Source organism: Podarcis liolepis, assembly GCF_965112155.1.
Source record: "Podarcis liolepis genome assembly, chromosome: 3".
Taxonomy (NCBI): Eukaryota; Metazoa; Chordata; class Lepidosauria; order Squamata; family Lacertidae; genus Podarcis; species Podarcis liolepis.
Window position 1 is genome coordinate 84,354,397 of NC_139557.1, and position 25,918 is coordinate 84,380,314.

The window sequence follows — 25,918 nt, forward strand, 5'->3', positions numbered from 1 at the left end:
TAACTGTACAAATCTTCAAAATCACAACCCAGGCAGCTGAAATATGAAAATGCAACTCTACCAAGATCCCTCAGGGTACTTTTTGTCTTATCACACTCCACTAAAGGTCAGCTTGGTATTATTCATCTGCCACAAGTGGCTAGACTTCACAACTCACACTCTTTGAGATGTCCTGGAAAATCAAACTATGAAAACATTCCAAGAGCTTCCCTGGGATTATACAGTCTATTGAAATTTGGTTTTGGACACAGCATAGGGCTTAGCATATGAATAATCAAGTGTGCCCCATAAATGTCAAAGCTCCAGTCTGGGGGCCGTCTACCTAAGCTACAGTGTTTCACATAAAAATCTGTCCCATGCAGCTTCTTATTCCATAAATATGTAAATAATTGTTAGCCAGGTCCTAAATGTCATCTCCCAGGGTTATTAGTGCTCCAAGAGTCACAGCCCGCCTCAGTCTAGGGCTTTAGATGCTCTTTGCTCACAGAGGCTGGAGACTAGCTTTAGGCAGCCTGGTGCTCAACAGATGGCTTGGATTATGACTCCCATCAGCCTCAGTCAGCACTGCAAGGCTGGAAAAAGGCTTGACTAGATCTACCCATTCCAGAGGAGGGCTAGTAGTGGTGCATGCATGCCTCTCTATTGAAACCAGTGGTGCAGATAGATAATCCTGAGCTTAGTGGCCCCCCTATGGATGGTAATGTGCAGTGACACCCGGTAACCACTGGAGCTTGTGGGACAGTGGACAAAGCAGTTGGGACAGATAAAGAAATAAGTTCACGGTCTTTCCTAGTACGGGCTCCTGTGTAGCTCTGTATAGCATTTTTTATATAATGAATGCAGATTTATGCACAAAATAATATCTAGCCTACTCCCAATCACTGCTCTCTGGCTCATTATATAAAAAAGTAAAACCAATATATAGTTTACTATTTGCATTCATTCCAATCATATTTCTAATCACAAACTCAAGGATTCGGTGTCGTTAGTGAATTTCAGCCTAATGTTCTGATTCAAAACTAATTTTGATTATGGCATCCCCCATTCATCTTGTTCTTAAAAGGCCTTGCAAGACCTACTTGAAATACCTGAGCTAACAACCATCTCATGTTTAGAGAACAAAACCTTACACTGAAAACAAGCAGTTCAGGTTTTGTAAGGCTTATTGAAACTAGGTTACAGAAAAGCTGTCTGGATAAGTTTACTTTGATCTATCAAGTTCAGATTTTTCAACTACCAGTAAAATTGTTTTAGCAACCTAGCCTGAAGAGAAACTGACCTTCAGATCCAGAAATTGACAAAAGACAAAGGCAACAATGGAAGATCAGATTTGAAAGTGGGAGAGTGATCAGTTTTACATTTAGGAGCTTCCTTTCTAATTTGCTTGTTTTGTTAGTTTTATTTGAAAATATATACACCACTTTCCTACAAAATATAATACTCCAAGTAGTTTTATAGCAAAAAATGGATTCACTTAGTAGGTCAGTAGAGGTTGTAAGGTGCTTTGGGTTGTCCTGAGCAAGATAAAGTAACTAACAAATGTAATTATTAATACTTCGTTTCTGCTTTCACACTGAATATTGAGGGAACCAGCATGGAAAACAAACAGTTCTCCCCTCCCCTATGCCAGTGCACCACTCCAAATCCCCACACCTCTCTGACTGCTATTCGAAAAATAAAAACAAAACTTGGCAGCTCCAATCATGGAACTGCCAAGCTAGAAATCTAGGTTGGCTCTCATGGTCAGAATTGCTGGCATCAATGCTTAAGGCCCAAAACAGTTCAGGGCCACATTGGTTGCACCTGCATGACTCTGCCCATCATCTTAGGCTGTTTGTGTGCACACAGGGTGACATCAGTTAGGCTGGCAACTCCCTGAGATACAGCCTTCTCTGTGGTGATCCTACACCTGTGGAATTCTCTTGTAGTTGACATTCACTTGGCTCCTTCAGTTCTGGCATTCTAGAAGGCCATAAAAACGTATCTTACTATTTACAATAAGAGAATTTTGGCAATCTAGCTCAGTAGCTCCCAAGGGTCTATTTGTCCGCATCCACCCAGTTCTTCATACTCTGCCTGTGCTTCTGTTGTTTTCATTTCTGTCTATAGATTGCTTTGTGAGGGATTGGTCTTGAAAAGTGACTAATAAGTAACTGGAATAAGTAAATAAATAAATCCACAAGCCCTACATAAAGGAGAGTGAAACCTGCCTGAGTGTGGCAGGTTTGGGGCAAATGATAACATTTGTTCTCTTCGGTGATCACTGCCAGTAATTGGAAGCTGAACACAACGAGGGGTATGTGAGATAACGATCATGTTGATACATAGTACTTTTGGGTGCCGTGTCAGTATTAAGAATGACATGTATAATTGCATGCCCCAGATAATAATGGGCAAATTAATTTTAGTGCCGTGTGCTATTTCAGTCAAAGTAATATGTTTGAAAGCATTGCCTCTAAATTTCAAGTTCATAATATTATTGTTCTAGCTAAAGGCCATGACATACTTGTATTAGGCAACAGTATTAATAAATTAAGAGCATAGGAAAAGCCCGCCAGGTCAGGACAATGGCCCCAAAGGCCCACCCATTCTCCCACCAAAAAACAGTGGTACCTCGGGTTAAGTACTTAATTCGTTCTGGAGGTCCATTCTTAAGCTGAAACCGTTCTTAACCTGAAGCACCACTTTAGCTAATAGGGCCTCCCGCTGCCACCGCGCCGCCAGAACACGATTTCTGTTCTCATCCTGAAGCAAAGTTCCTAACCCAAGGTACTATTTCTGGGTTAGCTGAGTCTGTAACCTGAAGTGTCTGTAACCCTAGGTACTACTGTACTTTCCCCAGTGCCACACAAGATATTGCCCTGAAAAAAGTGCTTTATCGGAGTGAGAGTGAGGAGTGGGTCATGTGACTTCCCCGGGTGCACGTCCCGGAAGATGCGCATCCCAGTTTTGAGTCTGAAATAGTTGGATGGTATATATACTGCCTTGGTACTTTCCAGAAAGGCAGTGCAATACTATTTAAACTAGCAAACAAATAACTGATCTACTTTGAAGACCAAATCTAGTCCTCTTGGAAAGCTGCACTAACAGCACACTTTCTGTTTTATTGCACATTTCCCAGAGCACAGTCTTTTCTTTGTCCCATCTCAGTGGCCTGACAGTAGCATATCCCAAGCACTTCAAGCCCTGCTCTGCTGTGCTTCGGACACTCTGTGATATGCATTTCTACTTGGCATCTTTTGTAGCTGAAAGCGACACGCTAACTCTCATGCTTTTTAGAAGGCTTAATGTGCATGCTGTTATAAAAGGAAAGTCAGAAATGGGTCCAACCGCTAGTCATGGGTCCACAGACACTGCATTTTTGGACAGATGACAATACATTTGTGGTTAGGAGGTACTGTTTCTGCTAATTTATGGCTTTAAAAAGGCTAGACGTGTGAATGTAAGCTCCAGAAACAGCGAAAGTATCACATATACTGTTATTTGTCTTAAATTATCCTCCTGAAATAGATGTAGTGAGAGACTTTTGTGGTATCCTGCTTTGTATGTATGAATCAGAAAAGAGCACAAATATCTTGGGGGATAGACTGTAGTGGGAGACATGAATGAATCAATGGATGGTCATGGTCACCACAGGTGGTCTCTCCTTGTGGTGGTTTGGATTCACAGGGGGAGGAATGACTCATTGGCTGGTGGTGGGAGGAATGTGTGAGTGCAGGAAGACATTGTGGGCATGCCCATACCACAAGTGGCATAGTGTTTGGGTCTGTTTGCTGTTGGCTTAGGTAACCACAGTAAATTACTATGGTGATTTTTTAAAAAAACTATATCTGGCAGCTGCAGATATTTAATTTAGAGAATACTGTTCAGGGTAAAACGGAAATGCAGAAAGCATATTTTATTCTCTTAGACATTAAACCTCACAATAAGAAAATGTCTATTACAGTGGTACCTCAGGTTACATACGCTTCAGGTTACAGACTCCGCTAACCCAGAAATAGTACCTCGGGTTAAGAACTTTGCTTCAGGATGAGAACAGAAATCGTGCTCTGGTGGCGCAGCAGCAGCTGGAGGCCCCATTAGCTTAAGTGGTACTTCAGGTTAAGAACAGTTTCAGGTTAAAAACGGACCTCCGGAACGAATTAAGTACTTAACCTGAGGTACCACTGTATCAATATTTTAATCCTCTATAGCACTGCCCACTTACGTAGCATAAAAGACCACAGGACTCTGCAGAGCATACATACATACATGCAAATGAGACATACACACTCACTCAATATTTTAATGCATGGATCCTTCATCTACCCGGTGGTAATTCCGATTTTAACAGGGAATCTGAATAGATAAAAATCATGGCTATTTGAATATATGGATTTTCAGCTCAGTCAGATCACAGTTAATCTATTCTTACTTAAAACATTTATGCTGATTTTGGTGCGGTTTCAGGTACAATGTAAATGCACAAAATGCTTATTTTGCTCTGACAATATGGCAGCATTTCAAAAGGAAGCCAAATCCAGCTGGCCCGAAGCAAATAGTTTCATTGGATCTGGCAGTGATCACTGATGTTGGATGGAAGTATTAGATGTTGGCCAAGAAATTGTAATTCTTTTAAAACTTAAATAACAAACAAGATAATCCCTAAAGGCAACCTATCCTGGCAGCAGTGAAGGGGGAATGTGACAGCCACTCCAAGCTGTCACCATCTTTTCCTTTTCCAGCATTCAGCTTTTGAGCAGTTTAGCTGTAACCTAATTGGTTTGCTGAAACTCTTTATGTGCTCATGTCGTTCTGAGGCTTCCACTTTCATGCAATGTATCCAATTGGGAAAACCACAAGACCTTGGTCATCATTAGCTTCTGTGGCAACAAAAATCAATAGTACAAAGTTATTGTTAATCCCCCCACTGTACAAAACAGCACTAGCTCTGTAACCATATTTGTGCATACTTCACTCTCCTGTAATTAAAATATCATGGAAGAATGTCAGGATCAAATCTATACTGCCAAGACATCAGATGCTGTAAGGTTTAGCTGGCAATGCCTTATAACCTTATTTTCTAATTCTTGTTGGTTGCAATTAATAATCCTGTCACTGTAGTTGATGATATTAAACAAATAATATCTCAGTCCGAGATAACCACAAGATATGTTTTTGCCCACTGATGTCTAGTGCCCAATTCTTATTTGCTCTGAAAGTTAGGAACCATTGCACATAATGGAAGGAAGCAATGATACTGATAATGTACTTTGTGATTGCTTTTAGAGTGATATCCCTTTAATATTTGTATGCTCTGAGGCCAGTTCAGCTGATGCTTCAGACATCTGAACAGACCCAGTAGGTGCACCTGGTGTGCCGGCCTGCCTCTGCCATCCACAAAGGCATGGCCCAGTCACTGGAGCCAAAATCGTGTAATTAATTCCCAGAGCTTTTTCTGTTGAACTGACCAAGGGGTTTTGTCCTACATGCATAAGACCAAACATAAGTGAAACCCTGTTTGGTCAGGCCTCAGGCCCGCCTAGTCCAGCATTCTGTTCTCACAGCAGCAAACTAGATGCCTATGGGAGGCCCACAAAGAGGAACTGGGGCAACAACACTATTGCAATTCCCAGCATCTGGTATTCAGAAGTATAGTACCTCCAACAGTGGCGGTAGAATTATATGTGTAGATCAATTTGCCCCATTTAGACAGGCTGTGGAAAGAGGAGGTTAGGCCAGCATGGCAGCTCCAAATATAGAGCTGTACTGGACCTTAGAGTATTGTTAAAAACAAACAAACCAATAAACCACGGCTTCTAGCAAGCCAAATGCTCTGTCAAGGTCTCTATCACATAAAGCAAACATAGTGGTACCTTGGGTTAAGAACTTAATTCGTTCTGGAGGTCCGTTCTTAACCTGAGGTACCACTTTAGCTAATGGGGCCTCCCGCTGCCTCCGCGCCGCCAGAGCACAATTTCTGTTCTCACCCTGAAGCAAAGTTCTTAATCCAAAGTACTATTTCTGGGTTAGCGGAGTCTGTAACCTGAAGCGTCTGTAACCCAAGGTACCACTGTAAGCTTCTACATTGCTTGCTAATCAAATAACTGGCAACATTCTATTGTTGCAACATATAATAGCATTTATTTAGAAACAACTGATTTCTTCTTTGAAAGATACAGTTGTTATCTTTCATACAATAAACTCTGCTGCATAGGATGTGACCTCATTCTGAAAATGTTCAGAACAGCAGAGGAATAATCCCAAACATGCTTATGTGCTGCTTTCAAATGTTGAAGGATAGTTAAATTCCTTATTGTCACTGGAATTCTGCTATAAACTATGCAGTAGAAGGTTGAACAGACATACAGTTGCATCTCATTACCATACAAGCTTACTATGGACAAAAATGTATAATAATTAGCCTAGATAACAATGACAAGAGGCAGTTAATCACAGTATGGACATATGCCAGAACTGAGAAGACATTTACGCAGTCCTTAGCTCTGGAATCATCATGGTCACATATTTAGCCTATGGGAAGTTGGACAAAGGAAAACCCAGTGCAATAATGACTCATTCGTGTCAAGAAGGGTTTTGAACCATGTCCCAGGGCCAGAAACTTATTTGATATGCACATATACAAGCTGTTGATGAAAGCTAAGGTTTAAAATGCACGTAACTATTTATCTGAACTGATTTTAAGCCTGGAGGGCTTTAAATATGCATCTTAAAGTATTTGCAAGGGCAGCATAACATCATAGTTCTAGAAACTCTGATATTATATTCTATAGATCTATAATACCATTATTATAAATGGTATTATATAAACTCTGGTTCTATCCTCTCAAGGGTATATCTTCAATGCAACAAAACTTGCTTTTGAGCTGTTAGAATCATAGAATTGCGGTGCTATAATGGGGATGGGGAACCTGCAGTTCTCCAGATGTTGGACTACAACTCTCAGCGATCCTGACCATTGGCTATATGCTAACTGGGGCTGATGTGAGTTGGAGTGCAACAACATCTGGAGGATCACAGGTTCTCCTCCCCTGTGCACCTCCTGTTTAAGTCCCACCTTAATTGTCATTACTTCCCTCTGGGGGGTCCCTAGAAATGAAGAGACCAGTAGAATGTAAAAAAGCTATTTGTACAGAGGTTGTGGGATCACATCTATCTGCAACTGCTAATTCCACTGCTGTTTGTTTAACACAGCATATGTTCTGGAAAAGTCTGTGTGTATAGTGTATACAGTTAAAGCCAATTTAGGCCAGGTATTTTCTAGTAAATGTATCAAAATAATTACTTATTTCATAATGCTTTCCCACTCAACAGACATGCAAAAGAGGAAATATTGTGCTGGACAATTAAGAGGCAAGCTTTTCCACCACCACCACACCTGCCCCTGCTTCTAAGAAGGAACTGCTCCTGTTCTGACATCCTTTGCCCCTTTACCAGTTGTTGTTTTTAATGTTTATATATATATATATATATATATATATATATATATATATATAAAATGTGTGTTTTATTTTTGTTGTTGCTGTTGCTTGACTTACCTTTTGCATTATCCTTTGTGAGTTGCCTTGGGGTCTATTTTGGCTGAAGGAAAGCATAGAAGTAAAATGTAGTATAACATGCTTTGGGCATATACCCAAGATGGGACAGGGTTGAATGCGTGTTGTGGATCGAGGGCCCGACCCCACTATGTGAAATAAATACACAAGGACACGTGATATAAGGTTAATGGGCAAGAAAAGGCCACAACTTTATTGATTACAGCAGTGAAAAGGTATTGGCTTAGGCATTGGATGACTATAGGTGGTGGGTTTATTCGCTGAGGGACGATGACTAATGAGGAGGAGGCGGAGCTGGCACCACAGCATTAAGCTGCTACACACGCCCCCCCCCGGAGGCACCTGGTTGGCTACCTCCGGTGGGTGTGGGCGCCAGCCAGGTAAGGAGGGGAGGGGGCTAATGACCCCTACCAGGGGCGGAGCTTGGTCGCCCGCCCACAACCACTCCCCTCTCTTCCAGGGAGGAGAGTCTTTGTTGTTTTTATCCTGCCTAGAAGAAAACTAAGCAGAAAGAGTTTTGATAAAGGATTCAAAAGTTTTGTCCTGTGTTGAGAAAAACAAATACATTCAGACTCATCATAGTTTAAGCTGACAGTACACATTCTGAAAATATGAATTATTTTTAGATAGATAGGAGGAAAGAACCAATACAAACAGACAAAAGAGATCCACTCTCTCAATTTTCCAGTGACTTCTGGTGCAAGGAATGGAATTAGGCAGCTACCTAGATTGCAGTGGTTAGAGATGGGGTTGAGGTAAGAGGCATAGGACCACTGACACTCTTTCAGCTGAGACATGCATTAAAAGAAAATAAGGGCCTGAGGAGCGTATGCCCACCCCTGATGTTGCTGCACTCCAGCTCCCATCCTCCTCCTAGCCAGGAGCATAGGAATGGGGGGCAGTCCACCCAGGGTGCCATCATGGAGGGGGGTGACAAATTATCAAGGAACAATTACTGCCCTACTAGGGCGGTTCATAAAAAACTTTATTTTTGAACATGCCTGCTCCAAAGGTCTACACCAGGGATTATATAGCTATATCTGAAATTTCATGCATATCAGTTAATATCTTGACCCTCCTCCACAAAAATAACTGTTTACTTGGCCGTTTTCATATGTCATGAAGGCTGAAATTTCAATTCAGTGGAGCCAAAACGCAATCCATCCTGTAGATTTAAGTATCTGTCCACAGTCGCCTACTTGCTATCAGGGCCCCAGAATCCACATTCCTTTGTAAGAAAATATGAAATAACGTAAAACCATTTTTGCAGGCAAAAAATAAAATAAAAAAGGGGGTGACAAGAAATTTTCTGCACCGGGTACCACCTGACCTTCCTACGCCTCTGCCCCAGCCAGGGATGTTGGAAGTTGTAGTCTAGCAAACATGGTGGGGGGTACAGGTTCCCTACCCTTACCTGAGAGACAAGTACTCCATGATATGAAATCATTGATTTATACTGTTTCCTCTTGCTAAAAATATTTGCTTTAGACTAAAGTTTAGAGGGGGGGGGAAATCCTAAACATATTTATAATCCAATAATTTATGGGGGATAGCCATGTTAGTCTCTTCCAGCGAAGTCTCTTGTGGTGCCCTAAAGACTAACAGATTTACAGTGATACCTCAGGTTAATTACTTAATTCGTTCCGGAGGTCTGTTCTTAACCTGAAACTGTTCTTAACCTGAAGCACCACTTTAGCTAATGGGGCCTCCTGCTGCTGCCGCACCACCAGAGCATGATTTCTGTTCTCATCCTGAAGCAAAGTACTTAACCGGAGGTACTATTTCTGGTTTAGCGGAGTCTGTAACCTGAAGCGTATGTAACCCGAGGTACCACTGTATTGCAGCATATCCTTTTGCAAACTAGAGCCATCAGTGAAGCGGATTAGTCTCAGAAGGGGAATAAGTATCATTGTCCTCAGCAAAATAAACACATGCAGGATTGTGCTGTACATTCTACTGGGTTCACCAAGATGTGCAGTGTGATCCTATTTATGTTTACTCAGGAATGAAGCCTATTGATTTAATTTGGTAGTATATCAAAGTTTGCTTGGATCAGGGTTAAAGGCTGAAATCCTATGCATATTTATCTGGGAATAAGTACCACAGAGCATTCATTGTACAGCTGACTTCAGAGTAAATAAGCATTAAATTGCACTGTATTGTTACTGACATTTACACACTCAAAATGTAATGGCATGTGCTTTTTCAATGATGTGTGGTATATAATAGCACATAAAGAGTTTTAGGAGTTCAGGTAATGGATGTTTTGCCATTCTTTTGATACACTGATGACCAATATTATATGCCTTTGTACTTTGTAATGCTTAGACCCTTTCAAATCACAGCTTAATGGCAGTTAGTGACTTTGCAAACGTAAGTTATCAAGCACTAGCCTGGCATTGGTGTTTTGTATTTAATTTTTCTTCTTCTTGAAAGCAAGTTACAAAAGGAAAGATGAGAATTTAGTATGGGTAGATAGTACAACCCCTGGTGTTGTGATACGTTTCAGCGTTGTCTGCCTTGGTGTTTAGGCATTGTGCACACGCTTTCCACCATTGTATTCTGGGTGAAGATCACTCTTTTAACTTCCAGCCGCCCCACACTTACAAAATGTAAAGAACGAAAGGATCCGTCAATAGCACATCACTGAGCTTTTGTCTGAGGTCGCAGATCCAGGAGCCTTCTCAGGTCTACAGCAACTCTGTTTTTGAAACTGGATCGTGCCTGTGAGCTCCCAGCCCCATTTTATAGTTTTCCCAATTAGGACCGGCTGCCTGACGTCATGCCTGCCTGAGATTGGCTGCGCAGATCTGACACTCAAGGGGAGCCGCACACCCGTAGAAACTTTTTAAAAAGACTCTTCCCCCCTCCTTCCTCAGCCTGAACTGCTTTAAAGCTTATTTCTTAGCCATGCGTTTAGACCACTAGCAAACTCCGGCAGCCGAAATAGCTTTTCTTTGGAGAGGAGAGGGGGAAAGAGAGAGAAAACCCCACCAGAAAACACCCTTCTGCCGCCGCCGCCGCTCCTCCTCCTGCCTGGAGCCGAGGTTTCCCCACACCCCACCGAGCTTCCTCTCCCTTAACAATGTTTTCTTACTCCGTGCAACAACTTTTTCCCCTGGAGTTGCTCACATGGTGAAAGAGAGCCCTGGACGGCGGCTGATGCGAGAGAGGAGCTAAAGCTCTTTCCGCCCCCCTTTTTTTGTTTTCTTTTCAGGATAAAAGGGAAGAAGGAGCCACACTCCAGGAGCGACGGAATTGCAGACAATCTTTTTTTTTTCCCCCACCACCTCTGCAAAACTAGGAACTTTGTGCGTTTCTTTTGTCTGCAACGAGGGTTTGCGGAGTTCTCGTGGCCGCGGGGAGTTTCTTGGAAATGGCTTGGATCAGGTGGGGTTTTCTGCTGTGCGCTTGTGTCTTTTTGTCCCCGGCCCTCGACGCTTCCGAGAAGGCGAAGCGGAGGACGATCACCTATGTGCTGCCGGGCACGTCGGGCAGCCGCCGGCAGAGCGGCGGGCAGCAGCAGCACCAGCGCGCGTTCAGTGTGGAGGTGCTGAACACGCGTTACAGCAGCACGCGGCGGAGTAGCAGCAGCAGCAGCACCTTGGAGCGGACTCGCCGGATGAGCAAAGCCAGCGGCCCCAGCGTGCAGCTCCGCTTGGGCCCCACCGTGCAACTCCAGCACAAGCCGAGCAGCGGCGTCCCGGCGGCACCCGCCGCCTCTTCCACTTTCAGCAAAGCGGGCAAGCTGGTCGCGCGCTCCAAGCTCCAGCAGCGTCAGAGCAACAGCACCTCCAGCGTGCAGGTTCACTCCAAGCCCCATCTGCAGCAGCTGCAGGGGTAAGGCGACGCTGCCCCTTTCCCGTGGGGCCGCATCGCTTCCTCCGGGCCAGAGATTCGGCTCCCCCCTCCGGTGGGGCGGGCTTTGATCGCGCGCGCCTGCAGAAGCGGGAACGCTTGTTTAATGAAATGTATGCTCGGTGTTTCCCACAATGCCTCTCTTCTCCCCCCAACCCTTCTCACTGTCTTCTCCTGAACGAAGTAGGGCCGCTATCTTTCGGCCTTGCCCCCCCCTTTCTCTATCAGTTAAGGGGGTTGGGTCAGCCCAAGATTTATTTATTATGGCTGGAGCCTCTACCACAGGGTGGAGAAAAAATGGGCCGGGCTGTGAGGGGAGGAATCCATCTGCTGGGCTTTGCTGTATTGCTTCACACCTGGCTGAGTATTGGGTTGGGAAGTGAGGACAATGGAGAGCATTACACGAGGTGCTTGCTTGGCTTGGCTTTGTGGTGATTTTTTTTAATATTTTGGAGGGGAGAGGCATTCCTACCTACTGCTGCAAGGTTGCCATTCTTGGGCAGTTGCTAGGGTTCAAAAATGGCCCACCATGGATCCTGGCCTTGACCACATGGGACTCCATTAAAAAAAGACTTTTTTTTTTTAGCCTAGCATTCCCTGCAGCAACAGGTCTAGCTGCCATTTTAGTTTCCCTCAGTGCCCCTGCTGTAGTGTTGCAGTGTGCCATTGTGGGAAATAAAAGTGGTGGCTGGTGGGAAATTTCTGCTACTCACCACTAGTGGCAGGCTAGACCAACAGGGCCCAGACTTGGAGCTGGTTCTGCCCTCTACTGTAAGTAAGGCTTGAGGTGAGGTTTGAGACTTTGAAATGGTGGTGGTGGCCTTTTTAAGTGAAGGATTTCCCACAATTTGAGGGAGTTTTGAGTTACCTATAATTCCAATGACATATTCAAGAACCTTTGAGAAAGTTTGGGACAGAACGTTCATTTGAGCCCCCTTTTCCTTCTCAGTTAAGAGAGTGTTGTTTGTGAATATTGTCTGAGGGTTGGCACAGGTGGTGACCATTTTGCATGTGTCCGATTGACGTATGACCACCAACACGTGTGTTGTTTTTGGCCCCGGAAGGGGGCAGTAGCAGAACTGGCTTATGTTTGACTACTGACATGTACAATGACCTGGAACACAACCCTTGCACAAATGGGGAGTTGTTTGTATATTTACCCCTCCCTGAAAGGCTTTGGCACTTTCCGAGGAGGCATCATACAAATCATGAGTCAATGTAGAAAAGAGGCTTTTGCATCTTCTGAAGTTACGTATCATAAAAGAATGATGGAATCCTTGAAATTACCATTGTAGTATTTGACTGATCATTAGGAAACAGCTGCCTGCCCAATAGTGCATACACACTAAAAAAAGTTGGTAAAAGTTGAGCCGTCCAGGGGCGCCAACTTATAAAAAATATTGGGGGGGCCCATACCGGGGTCCATACTGGTGGCAGGATGGCAGTGGTGCTTTTGCATGCAAGAACCGGCCTGCCCTCCCCAGGCTTCGCGCTGGGAGGCGGCCACCCCCTCCTACCAACGTCACCTTAGCCGAACCCAGAAAAAAAGCCCCGCTCCGGCGGCGGGAACTCCCGTCCCCTCCATTCTCCCCTCACCCCGGTCCCTCGCCGGCGACGAATACGCTGTTCCTCGGCCCCGCGGCTCCATTCCTATCTAAAGTCCCGCCGCTGGGGGTCTTCCTCTGACTGACCGACCTGCCCGTCCCTTCTCAGGAGCTCCCGGTCACTTTGGGAGGCCGCGCCGGAGTCCCCTGCGCGGTTTTTGGCAAGGTGCCTAATAACGAATTTTTGAGGGGGCTCGGGCCCCCTCAGGCCCCATGGAGTCGGCGCCTATGGAGCCGTCATTCAAGAAATCTTAATTAATTGTGATTTTTGTGTGTGCATATGAATAAATAGTTCTGGAGCAGCTTCCTTTTTCATGTTGTTGCTAATGCTTCCATGGATTACATCAGGCCACATTTAGAAGAGGCATTCTCTTCTGTGTGGGTGAGAAAGGAGAATAACTCTTCTAGGATAGCACCTGTCTTGTACACTATTAAAAATAAAATTCTTGTACATTATTAAAAATAGTGGGCTTTTATTTTAAAATTTTGCTGCTTGATTATTCCTAGATGCTTTTTAGACAGTTTAATTTTTTAAAAAAAAATTGATCCATTTAGCTGATTAAATGGCTCTAGACCCAAACATTTGTGGAACTCTTAATGTCTGCCCTGCAATTTCTTATCACTAATACCTGATACATACATCGCAGGTATGGCGCTGCCATGCCTAAAGGCAGCCTTTTTATTACAACTTTACATGTTCCATAAGGCCTGGTTATTGAAATTGTTTCTGCCATTTTCCTTCTGCAGTAGCTATTCAGTATTCTACCCTGTTGGGCCTTGTCGTTTAATGGCTTCACTTTGTCACATAGATCATATTCACAGCAATAGATTGTTAAGTATGTCTCACCTTTTCATGTGTTCACAAGAGAGGGATCCTAGAAAATGGACAAGGTTGCAGAAAAGGTATTGGGGTAAGACATCAGACAAAAACTCCACGAGGGAGATTGTTAGGTACTAAGGTTTGACAGCCACTGAGCAAGATGGCTTATGTGGATGGCACCCTTCACAGAGATGGCCCAATGAATTTTGTCGACACGTGCAGAAAATCCAAATGGGTGCCCGTTGCATGTTGATGACTGGCTACTCTTTTATGGTACCTCAAAACCTGTCTCCTAATATGGCCTGTTTAAGCCTGGAAAGGGCTGAATCTGACCTTGATCCTTTCAGCTGTCTTGGTGCTAAGTCTTTAGGGCTTTCTTTCCCTTTCTCCTTGGATATCCTGCTGTGGCTCTTCACTGATTATGGCTGGCTTCAGGGCCTAATCTTTGGGAAGGTGATGAGAATGTAAACAACAGAGACATTTGGACGTCTGCACGCTTTCTCATGCTTATGCAGCCAAGAGGGATGTGCCTTGAGGTCACATGTAATGAAAGTGAGGTAACTACAGATAAAGAAAGCTCTCCACTCCCTGTTAGGAAGCACAACAAGCCAGGGGAGGCCTATTTTCATCTGTTACGAGCTTGAGGCTGGAGTGCTAAAGAACAATGAGTGTCTTATTCTTATTTAGAACATTTATAATTGCCCTCCCTCAGGCTTTAAACTTTACTGTTCCTTGCCAACTCCTAGCATTCATTACAGTGAGCTGGTGTCTGCTGAGTCTTTCCTCCTTTAGCATGTTAGTTCTCTCTCCTTTTCAGCTCTTTCCCATCTCACCCCTGCATTGAGGTGAGGAGCAATTCTTTTGCAAGGGCCTCATTCCCTAATGGGGGCGAGAAGGGAGGGGGAGAAGTGTGCAATTGATTTGTAGCTGGATTTAGAGAGTGCTGCACCTGGCCGTTGATGAGGTTATAAGAGGGGCTGTGGTGAATTGTTTCCTTTCTTTCCTGTTGCTGCAGGGTGAATGTCTGTGGAGGGCAGTGCTGTCACGGCTGGAGCAAAGCTCCTGGCTCTCAGAGGTGCACCAAACGTAAGTAACCATGTGTGCAGTGTAATCTCTTTCCTTAAGCAGTGGCTTCCATCATGGCAAAAAATATCGCAGCAAGAAGGAGACCAGCCCATCTATCCCCAAATATTGTCCAGGGAAGAGCAAAGGCAAGGAGCTTGCTTCCCCCTTCTGATTAACTGTCAGTTTGCCCCATGACTACAAAACTGAAGGGAAACATCACCTGCGGGATTGTGAGGTCTTCTTCATGTACAGTGTATGTGTGTGTTATCGATCCATTGTAAGCCCCCTTGAGGATAATTTGAAAGGCTGGGTACAACTCTATAAATAAATAAATAAAGCCATCAAGGACCTTACAAGGTCTACCATTGTGTGGCCAGCTAATGGCTTGAGGCACAGCCCCATTCATGTATTTGTTGCAGGAAATCCCCTGTGTCATACCTGCATGGTAAGGGAACATATTCTGATTTGATTAAATGAATTAAATCTATGCATAAAATAAGGGGAAGTAATTGACAAAACAAATAAAACTGAAATAGCTTATATTCTCCACCGGGCTGTTTTTTTTGTTTACACAGTGCAGTGTATTTCCCCCCCTGCAGGGCTTAGTAGTTTTATCATGTTCAGATTAAGGTTCCTTATTAATATCAATTAATTTTAGCCTGCAATCATTTCATATAAGCATGGGAATTCAGGGTAGAACATCTTTGTGTATGATCCTCTGTTGTCAGTTAAGATCTGCAAGTGGCAACTTGCTCTGAATTCCGTCTTGCATGTTTGCCAGATCAGCCTCTGCAAGAAGCAGGACCATTTCTGTGGTGGCCTCAGTGCTGCCACCTGAATTTGTTTGTGTGGTGGCTTTTTTGTTGTTGTTGGGTGTTGTTTTTTCATGCAGCTCTTGATTTTAGAAATTTTAGCCTTCCCACTTTAAATTCATTAAGGCAGCCTTATAAATTAGCACTCCAAAATTACCTGCCTGCTTTTTACTCATAAGAGTTGCTGTTGAAGTATGGATAGAGCACCCTCTCCTTTCTTTTCCAGCTTCTCTTATGGGTAGATTGCAGACACAGAAAACAGGAATGGGCCAGGAATGGTCACTGCCTGTCTCTTTTTCCAGCCTGCTCCATTTCTATGCTGAGCATGTAGGAAGAGCCGCCTGTGCAGTGAACTGGCAGCAGAGGGATGAAGTGGTCTGTGTCTCTCTTGCCAGCCTGATAGATTTCTATGCTAGACATCCAGTAGGCGAAGCCCTGGCCTATGTTTCCAGCATAGAAATCAGGCTGTATGTCTGTCATGTTCTGGTCTGATACCAGATCCCTTGGGGCAAGGCAGGTCAGGACCACGGATAGCTCTGAGTGAGCAACTTGCTCCAACAGAGGTTGAGAGCAGACAGCCTTTTCAAGCTTCAGCTTCTAGAGTACCTTTCCTAGGCTCCTCCCTGTTGTAGAGAATTTAAGGAAAAACCTCTGACCTGAAGATGGGCACTCCTCAGTTCCATAGCCTGGGGCACTTCCTCTACCGCTAGACTGGTGAGGTATTGTGGGAAGTATTGGGTCCTTGGATTCAGGAAAAATGCTTGTGAGGGTCTTGGCTCTGGCCATATTTGCCCTTGTGGTATGGGAGTTTCTTCTAGTTGCTCCTGTCTGACAGGCTCAGGCAGAATGGTCTCCTAATGTCCAGCAGCTGGCTCAGATCCCTGAACTTTGTCTGGATTCTTCATCAGGAGACCACAGCCTCTGATTCTGAGTCTTGATTACTGCTGGTCGCAGAAACATGGGTTGTTGTATCCCTTTGCCACCGGCCTGGTGTGTTTCTGTGCTAGATGTACAGGAAGGAAGTTCACCTCCAGTGCTTCCAGTGTAGAAACAGGGAGATACCTGCCTGCTTGGTTTCTATGCTAGAAGTGAAGGCTGGGGTTTCAACCCCTGAGCCCCAAGTAGGGGCTGCCGGGATGATGTGCTCTTTGCCTTCACTGGCAGCCAGTTTGGAGGAGAGGTCTTCCCCTGCCCAGCATAGAATTACAGTAAGCTTCTAGAGGAAGGGCTGAGTGTTTCATATCTCTTGACAGCCCACTTGGCTTCTAAGCTGAACTGGAAGGAGGCAAAGCAGTCACCTTGCCTTTTGGGAGGGCAGTGGGCTGCCGAAAGAGCAGTGAAATACTCCAGCAGCCCACTCTGCCCCTCTTCTGGCACTAGTCATAAGGGCTCGAAATACCTTTTCTTTTCAAGATAGGCTTAGATTCATAGGGTAATTCTACACCCATACTGAATTCGGTATTTGTGGAGAGTTTTCGTGGAATTGTAGAGCACATAAAGCCCTATCCAAGGGAAAATATGTGGCAGGTAGGCAAGAGCTAGTTGGCTGCATCCCACTTGGCTGGTGCAGGGCGTAGTTTCAGTCTGTTCCTGTGCAGCTAAAGAAGCCATTGAGGGTCTGGTCTCCAGATGTCCCACACAGACCTTCATTTTGCATAGACTGAAATAAATGCTTCTGTTTGTTTCAACATTTACATATGGAAACAAATGCAATAAATTCTGGATAGAATGTCTGACTCCTGGTATGCATATGGAAGTAGAAATAGTTTTATTGAGGACAACTGTCATGTAGTGCATTCCGTTTTGTCCCAGACAACAAATAATCCATCTTTAATGTGTAACAAACAATGATTTTATTAGTCTGAGCATCTGCTACTGATGCCTATGTTATTACAGCAGTACATTTGCATTTTGATGTACATTCTTGTAAGATCTAAGCTAACATTCAGGTTGAATGTTTCACCAGTTGGGAGGAGCTAGTGGTTCACGGTTTCCAGCCCTTCTTAAGGAATCTGTTTATTGGGCCTTACTTAGGAGTATCCCTTTCTTTTCCACAGCTGCAAAATCCTGTAAATGCATTGCATTGGTTTCTCCAAACACAGTAATACCTTTTTCCATTGTTCATGTTTAGAGATTTTCTAGTGGAGCCCTGGATTAGGGGACTTGGTGTGTGTAACCATTACTACTGAATGTAAAAAGGAGTATAAAATTTGCCATTGCCTACAAAGTTGGTTTCCCCCCACACATTGGGAAAACTAGGAAGGCAGATGGAAACTGCTGGAAGGTGAGGAGACAGATTCTGACCTTCAAGGCCAAAGATCATTTAGACAATTTAACCTTTCATTCATTGAATCTATAGGAGATAGTGGGTCTGAATCAGCTGCCTCCACTCCTGAAGCATAATGGGGCAGGTACCAATACGTGGAGGGGAGAGTTGAGAGTGTCTGCTGGTTCAGCCTCTTGATGTCCATGTATTCAACAGATTATATGTAGAGGGGAGCTTATGCATATGTACCTGTGTGTGGGGTGGCTCCACTTTACTGAAGTTCCATGGAGTGCATGGGTGTCAGGGCTGGGGGGCTGGGACATGTGATGCTGGAGCTGCCAGGCGTAGCCCCATTCTCCTTCCCACACATTGAGTCTACATGTAAACAGCAAAGTATGAACAAGGCTTCTGTAGAACAGATTCTGCCATCACTTTTTACATCGCAACACCACCAAGAGATAACATTTCCTCACAATTTTCAAGCTGCGAGCATTTTCCTTTAATATTCACCATACAGTGGAGGCTCACTGGAAAGTTTAGCTTCTGCAGAATGTAATAAATACCTTGTGGCTGTAAATTCTGAAGGAACGTTCACCGCATGAAAATAATGATGACATTTAAAAATTAATGTGTAGAATTAGGCCTTGGGCAGAGAGAGCTGATGAGGAAAAGGAAGTGTGTGTGTGTGTGTGTGTGTATTCTGTCATAGGTCAGCTGAGAAGCCTGTCTATGTGTTATCTTTATAGTGCAGAAGCTTTTAGAAATATCCTGTATATGGTATATTCTCTATGCAGTTGTCATAACATGCAGCTGTTTATAATGTAGGGTTTTTTTTCCCAACCAGCACAAAGATTTCCACACCAGCAGTCTCCGTTCCTTGTGCTGGAATGGAAACTCCCCAGTACAATTTTTAAGATTAATGAGATGACCGCCTTGACACAGTATGGCATTGGCATGGAGAAGGCACCATGCCAAGTGGTTACCACATGAAAAAGATAAAACAGGCCTGCTCTGAGTTTGTCATACTGTCATCTTCTGTTGAAGCTGTAGACTGAATAGGGGATTTGAACCTATGTGTAGTGAGTATAAGACAAGGTGTTAGTGCATTGCTTACTTTTTTGAAATATAGCCTGATCAAACCAGGTTGACATAGGAGCCACAGCAAAGAGGGAGGAGAGTGCGCGTTGGATTCATTGCCTTATATTGAAGGATTGACATTAGTGCAGGCCCATGCAGCTTGTGGTCCATTCAGCAATGTCAAGCCCACCAACTATATATAGTGGTGACCCATATATTGCAAAAGCATGGGGGGGGGCTGTTAAGCACTTGCAAGGTATGGTTTGCTGGGTCACAAGTCATGAAAACTTTATTTTAATTTATTTATTCAGTTTATATACTGCCCTTCATCCCAGGATGGTTTACAATACGAAAACACAAAAACACATAACATAGTAACAAACGAAAATACCACACCCCCACCGCACTATAAAAATCCATAGATTGTTTAATTAGCCAAAGACTTGTAACACACTGCAAAGTACTATGTGTAGAGATTGGAGAACAATTTCATCAGGATAATGAAATCATTTTTAGGATCCAGCATAGCAATTCTGGTGTTTCTAGGCACCTGAAATGTTACAGTAGCAGTTTGGATATGATTTGTGCACTTTGCCATTTTATTTATAACTTCAGAGAGCCGAAGATTCTTATTGTGCTGTGTTGTTCAAATCCGAAAACTTGCTGTTTTGTTAGGGCACAAGATTAAGTACGGCAAGGACAATGTCTGTATAGAAGATCAAGATAGTTGCAATATTAAAGCCTCTGATAATGAAAGAATTGTAAAAGAGCTTTCCCCCCTCCAAAGTAAAGTGTTGAAATAAAGGATATGGTATTAGTCCACTGGTGAGATAGTACCCCAAAACTGTAAGAATTCCATTTTTAATTCGTGCAGAATGCATTCATTTATCTTTATGCAGTGGGAAATTACGGAATGGTATTGACCAAAGAGGGAAGCTAAAAACTGTAAAGCTGAGCTGGAAGTCTGAAAGTTACAGTAACTGAGGAGAGTGAGACACAGAGGAGGTATCTATAATAGTGATGGGTGGAGGACAAGAGTGAACAAAAACAATTAGTAAAGGCCAAGATAAAAGAGGGGAGGGGAGATCGTCTAGGATATGAGGTAGGAATTGCTGTGTGCTGTTGGAGTAGCCAGGCAGCTTTGACAGCAGGGCTGCCAAGATCCAGGGAGGTAAAGGATGTGACTGAGAGGTAGAGGATGAGTTCACATTAATTTGAATTTATCAGGCAAATAAATTTATTGTGGTTCTCTTTCTTTTCTTTGTTTCAGTAGTGAGATTTCAGAACTGCAGAAATCATTTGTCCCTGACTTACACTGCTGTACTAACAATAACTGAGAGAGAGATTGATCCAGTGATTGCACAGGGGGCTAGGTTATTCAAATAAACTTAACACAAGAACTTGAAGTTAAGGATTAATTGCACATGGTGGAATTATTTCATATCCTTGCAGCCGGTATATGCAGGGATATGGTTCCACTTGATCTCTCAAAATAAATTTGGCTATTTTATTGCATTCCACACAGAAGGAATTTTTATCCACAGAGGTAAAAGGAATTATCACTGCAGCTTGAACAATTATGTATTGCATGCTACACATTATAGTCTGACCCAAACATAATGCCAAACTATGATATGAACTTATGTGAATGAACCTGGCAAAACCATTGTTCTCATGCATTTCCAACTATTCCTTCCAATCTTGCACTGTGATTCCCTTCTTGGTTTGATGAAAGCTGTGGTTTGCTCTTTTATCCAAACTGGCAAACTGGTTTGTGCTTGCCTGCAGACCAGGACTGAAAACTGATAACTTCTAATCCTGGTTTGCAAAGTATGGTTTGCATCAAACCTGCGAGGGACATGTCTGCTTTTTGCTTTGTGTCATGCTTGCTTCCCTGATTATTTCTCGACAGTAGGCCTGGGTGATGAACAACTCCTAGACAATATATTAAGGGCCAGAGCATTATGGCGCCTTCACCCAGTGGTATATTGTGGGTAGGACTTGCCTGCACCTTACCTTCTTTCTTTGGCGGTTTCACCCTTGTGCCTCATGGGGCTGGGGTGTTGCTTGTTGTTCCCCCATTGGCGGTAGAAGGAGCTGTGACGGTTTTATCACAGCACCTTGTGGGGCCGGGGTGATACTCTTTCCTTTTCTACATTGCAATGTATCACTATATTTTGGACAGTTCAAGAAAATGAATGCTAAGGCTATCAATGGTTGCTACCTGGATAGATATGTTCTTTGTCCACTGTTGAAGGCCATGTGCTTCTGAATATCTGCTGCTGGAAACTGCAGTAGTGGAAGAGTGCTGTTGCAGTCACATCCTGCTTGTAGACTTTCCATTGTGAGAACAGGATGCAGGACTAAATGGGCCACTGGCCTGATCCAGCAGGGCTCTATGTTTTTACATTCTTAAAATGAGGTTTTATTGCCATTTTGTATAAGCAATAGCAACTCAGACATTTCGAAGGAAATATGCTAAATGTTATGTGCCCCTGCACCAGTTATTCCTATTTATCAGCATTCTGATAGCTCTAATTATCCTTTTGCCCCTTTAAAAAACAATGCTAGCTTTATTTGGCCTTTGGGATGGAATACATGATTAGACTCTGTGGTGTAAATTCTGTGCTATATCTTCCTGTATGTCTCTACTCTTCAAATGAATGGATTCGTATTTCATGCTGAGACTTAGAAGCCTGCTGCTTATTTTGTAACTGAGAACCATGACCTCTGAGTGGTATCAGAGTTCATCTGATATAGATGCTTATGTTAACCATCTAGTAATGTATGTAGCAGGGCAGGTTCATTGAGGGTTTGAAGCTTTAAGTCACCCTTATACCATCCAGGTTGCAGCACACACAATTTCAGGGATAACTGAGAGCAGCAGCTGCAGTTTACAAGTCTTCAGGCAGCCGTTTACAACCCACTCCATGACCCATAATGGTTTCATCTTTGGGAACATGTTGCGCAGTTCCTAGGCAACCACAAAGTGCTTCGTTCCTAGAAGTAGTAAGAACTACTGGGCCACGTAAAGAAAAGGGGAGTGTGGGAGAAGAGGCATACACAAATTCACTTCACAAGTTCCCTAGAGGTGAGATAGGTCCCTTCTTGCTGCCCATTTTGCTTCCTCTCCCTCTTGTGATGGTGCCTAGATCCTATTATGGTGCCTAGATAGTATTATGATGGTACAAACAGAATTAAGTCCTGTTGATTTCACTGAGGCTTACTTCCTTGTAAGTGAGTATAGGATCACAGCCAGACTTGACGTGTTGTTTTGTTTGAGCACTTGCTTGGGATTTACCCAAGGGTAGAGCTTGCCGTGTTTTGGAGAATGCAGAAACCATTATACTAACCACGAAATAACACAAGACTAATTTTCAACAGTCTGAAGTAGAGAAGCTGACTTTTTAAAAATCCAAACTTCTAAAAACATATTTATAATGTTTTCCTACTGAGGAAAATAAGGAGCATCAATTGTACTTGTTTCTGTTTTCAAAGCTGCTCAGAAACCTAGGCATCCTGACCCTAGTGAAGACTTCGTAAACTGGCATACTCCTTTATTATTATTGTGGATCGTTTTGATCCAGTTGTGCCTATTATGCACCCTTATTCTGGTTTTGTTTTTGGGTTTTTTTGTCACAGACATTTCTGGCACAACTTGTGAATGGGCATAATAGGGGGGGGGGGAAGGTTATTATAATTTGGTGTACAATGCAAGTATTATCACTTCAGACAGACAGCATCTTAATGATAAAAGATGCAATCATGTCCACGTCATGAACAAATATGCCCTATTGATTGACTCTGCCACAGTACCTGCACCGCACCAACCTCCTTCCCTGTTCCCCTTTTCAAGTTACCAACAGTGACTTCCATGTTGGGAAATCAAGTGAGCAACGTGGCCTTGCCAACCACCATTGCTTACTTACAGGGGCCCTTGCCAACAGAGAGATTAGCTTTATATGGAGGGTAGTGCTTTCCTTGTTTGGGAGGCACTATTGCCTGCTTTGGGGATGGAAAAAGATTACAGTGGTACCTCGGGTTAAGTACTTAATTTGTTCCGGAGGTCCATCCTTAACCTGAAACTGTTCTTAATCTAAAGCACCACTTTAGCTAATGGGGCCTCCTGCTGCCGCCGGAGCCCGATTTCTGTTCTCATCCTGAAGCAAAGTTCTTAACCTGAAGCACTATTTCTGGGTTAGCGGAGTCTGTAACCTGAAGCGTATGTAACCCAAGGTACCACTGTAGTGCAATACAGGTCAGAGAAGGCACAGTAGTAATATATAGCCAGGGGGACAGAGTGGAGACACCTGAGACAGTTGCAGCATTATATATTATGGTTTGTATCCTCATGCTCTTTTCCTAACTCTGTTGGGCAGGCCCATGCAAAAGCGGTTGGGTAGCTGGGTACAATTGTCCTGGGCCTCAGAAGGCTATGCGGGTCAGCAACCTATTGCCAGGAACTGGCTGCTTTTTCAGTTGAGTTTATAAAAGGGTAAAGGGGACCCCTGACCATTAGGTCCAGTTGTGACCGACTGGGGTTGCGGCGCTCATCTCACTTTATTGTCTGAGGGAGCCGGTGTACAGCTTCCAGGTCATGTGGCCAGCATGACTAAGCCGCTTCTGGCGAACCAGAGCAGCACACGGAAACACCAATTACCTATTTATCTACTTGCACTTTGACGTGCTTTTGAACTGCTAGGTTGGCAGGAGCAGGAACCGAGCAACGGGAGCTCACCCCGTTGTGGGGATTCGAACCGCCAACCTTCTGATCAGCAAGTCCTAGGCTCTGTGGTTTAACCCACAGCGCCACCCGCGTTGAGTTTATAACTTTATTCTAATAAGACTCCTGCCCTGTGCCTCAGACAAACTCTGTACAGGCCTGCTGTTGAGTGTTAGCTCCTGAGATCCCCAGATACAACAGTATTGGAGAGGAATTTGCTGATGAGATCTTCATCCTTACTTCTTAGAGAAGATGCATTGGATTGGGCTGTTAATAAGGTACAACCTTAACATAACAGCACTTTGTAACTTTATTTCTTCTTTGGTGATCACTTGTAGCCGAGTAAGATTGTCTTCTATAAACACGGTTTTAACAATGAGTCCGTAAGTGACTGTGGAGGCCAATTCTGGATCCGCACGTCCTCCCACAGTGGAGACATTGGTTTCCAGATGGGAGTTGATTTGCCAAGCGTGCCTTTCTCTTAGCACACTTCTCCCTTGTGTCCTGAGTTTGAGTGTTTTCAAAGCCCATGACACCTTTGGTAAAGGCTGTTCTCCAACTGGAGCGCTCGCAGGCCAGTGTTTCCCAGTTGTCAGTGTTTATAGTACATTTTTTTAGATTTGCCTTGAGTCAGTCTTTAAACCTCTTTTGTTGACCACCAGCATTACGCTTTCCATTTTTAAGTTTGGAATAGAGTAGTTGCTTTGGAAGACCATTAGGCATCCGCACAACATGACCAGTCCCAACGAAGTTGATGTTGAAGAATCATTGCTTCAACACTGGTGATCTTTGCTTCTTCCAGTACACTGATATTAGTTCGCCTGTCTTCCCAAGTGATGGGTAAAATTTTTCGGAGACACCCTTGGTGGAATCTTTCGAGGAGTTGGAGATGGCGTTTATAAGTGGTCCATGTTTCACAAGCATATAGTAAGGTTGGTAGTACAATAGCTTTGTAAACAAGCATTTTGGTTTCCCTGCGAATGTCCCGGTCCTCAAACACTCTGCACTTCAATTGGGAGAAAGCCGCACTTGCAGAGCTCAGGCGATGCTGGATTTCAGCATCATTGTTGGCCCTTGTGGAAAGATAACTGCCTAGGTAGAAGTGATCAACATTTTCCAACATTACACCATTGAGTTGGATTTGTGGCGCTGCAGAGGGGTTATTTTGTACTTGTTGGTGCAGCACTTTGGTTTTTTGTATGTTGAGTTATAGGCCAAGCTTTTCGTAAGCTTCTGCAAAGATATTTAGGATGGTTTGGAGGTCATCCTCTGAGCATGCACACACTATGTTGTCATCCGCATACTGAAGCTCTATGATGGAAGTTATGGTAACCTTACTCTTTGCTTTCTGTAACTTACCTTACTGGATGGTGTGTGTGTGTGTGTGTGTGTGATATATATAGTGTTTTTTATAGGCACAAGAGGTAAAATCTTTTTTATCCTGAGCTAAATCTGGAGCCTTGTGTTTTGTCATTGGTGATCTGATACTGTTTGCTATTATAACTTCAATGGAAGGGCAGCTGGAAATTGCCATGATGACTCAATACAACATTTTCTCACCTGCTGCCAGCGATTGCATAAAAAACAATTTGACTCAAATTTATTCCCTTCACATGTGAATTGGACATGCTGCTGCTTGTTTGTGTGCTGAAGCCAGATGATAAAAGAGGAGAAGACTGTGTAGTGTTTTATAGTCATCATATGTAAAACTGGATGAACTTCATGGATTTAACCAAAGTATGATTCTGGCTGCAGGGTTAATAGCTAACATATAATTTATAATTAAATAAACATCTGCCTTTCAGAAAAGAGTTAGGCTTAATAATTTTTCTTAGTTATTTGGGGAAATATTGGAGAAAATCCATTAATGTTTATAAATCTCCTTTGTCATTATCGTAAGCGAGGGAGGGTTTTTCTTTGAATGCTCATTTTTTGACATTTAACATTTGGGAGGATCATGTAAATTACTTTTGCTCTTGTTAAATAAGTTTCTGAACTGTAATATTGGATTCTCAGTTGCCTAGATGTATTTTTTTCTATACAGTCCCAGTAAATGTATTTTGTTTGAGATTCAATAAGTATTGGGAACAAATAGGAACCATAATGCTGGTGTGTCTGGATCCTCAAGGCTGGACTT

General features: G+C 43.5%; 1 protein-coding gene and 1 long non-coding RNA gene across 13 annotated transcripts in view; both read left to right on the forward strand.

The window, feature by feature from the left end:
* The window catches only part of LTBP1 (latent transforming growth factor beta binding protein 1), a 217,664-nt gene that overhangs the window by 15,252 nt on the left and 176,494 nt on the right, over positions 1-25,918 (forward strand). For 3 of the 12 annotated variants that reach the window (XM_083497053.1, XM_083497054.1, XM_083497055.1), the window contains exons 1-2: positions 10,036-11,396; positions 14,854-14,924. In XM_083497053.1, the coding sequence (XP_083353179.1) occupies positions 10,933-11,396; positions 14,854-14,924 (535 nt within the window). In that variant the 5' untranslated portion in view covers positions 10,036-10,932. Of the gene's footprint in view, positions 1-10,033; positions 11,397-14,246; positions 14,396-14,588; positions 14,684-14,853; positions 14,925-25,918 lie in introns of those variants that run through there. The other 9 variants (XM_083497044.1, XM_083497052.1, XM_083497056.1 and 6 more) reach the window with 6 other exon arrangements.
* LOC310704090 lies at positions 6,110-8,071 on the forward strand. Its single transcript, XR_014524568.1, has 2 exons — positions 6,110-7,657; positions 8,026-8,071. It is a non-coding gene; the product is annotated as an uncharacterized lncRNA (long non-coding RNA).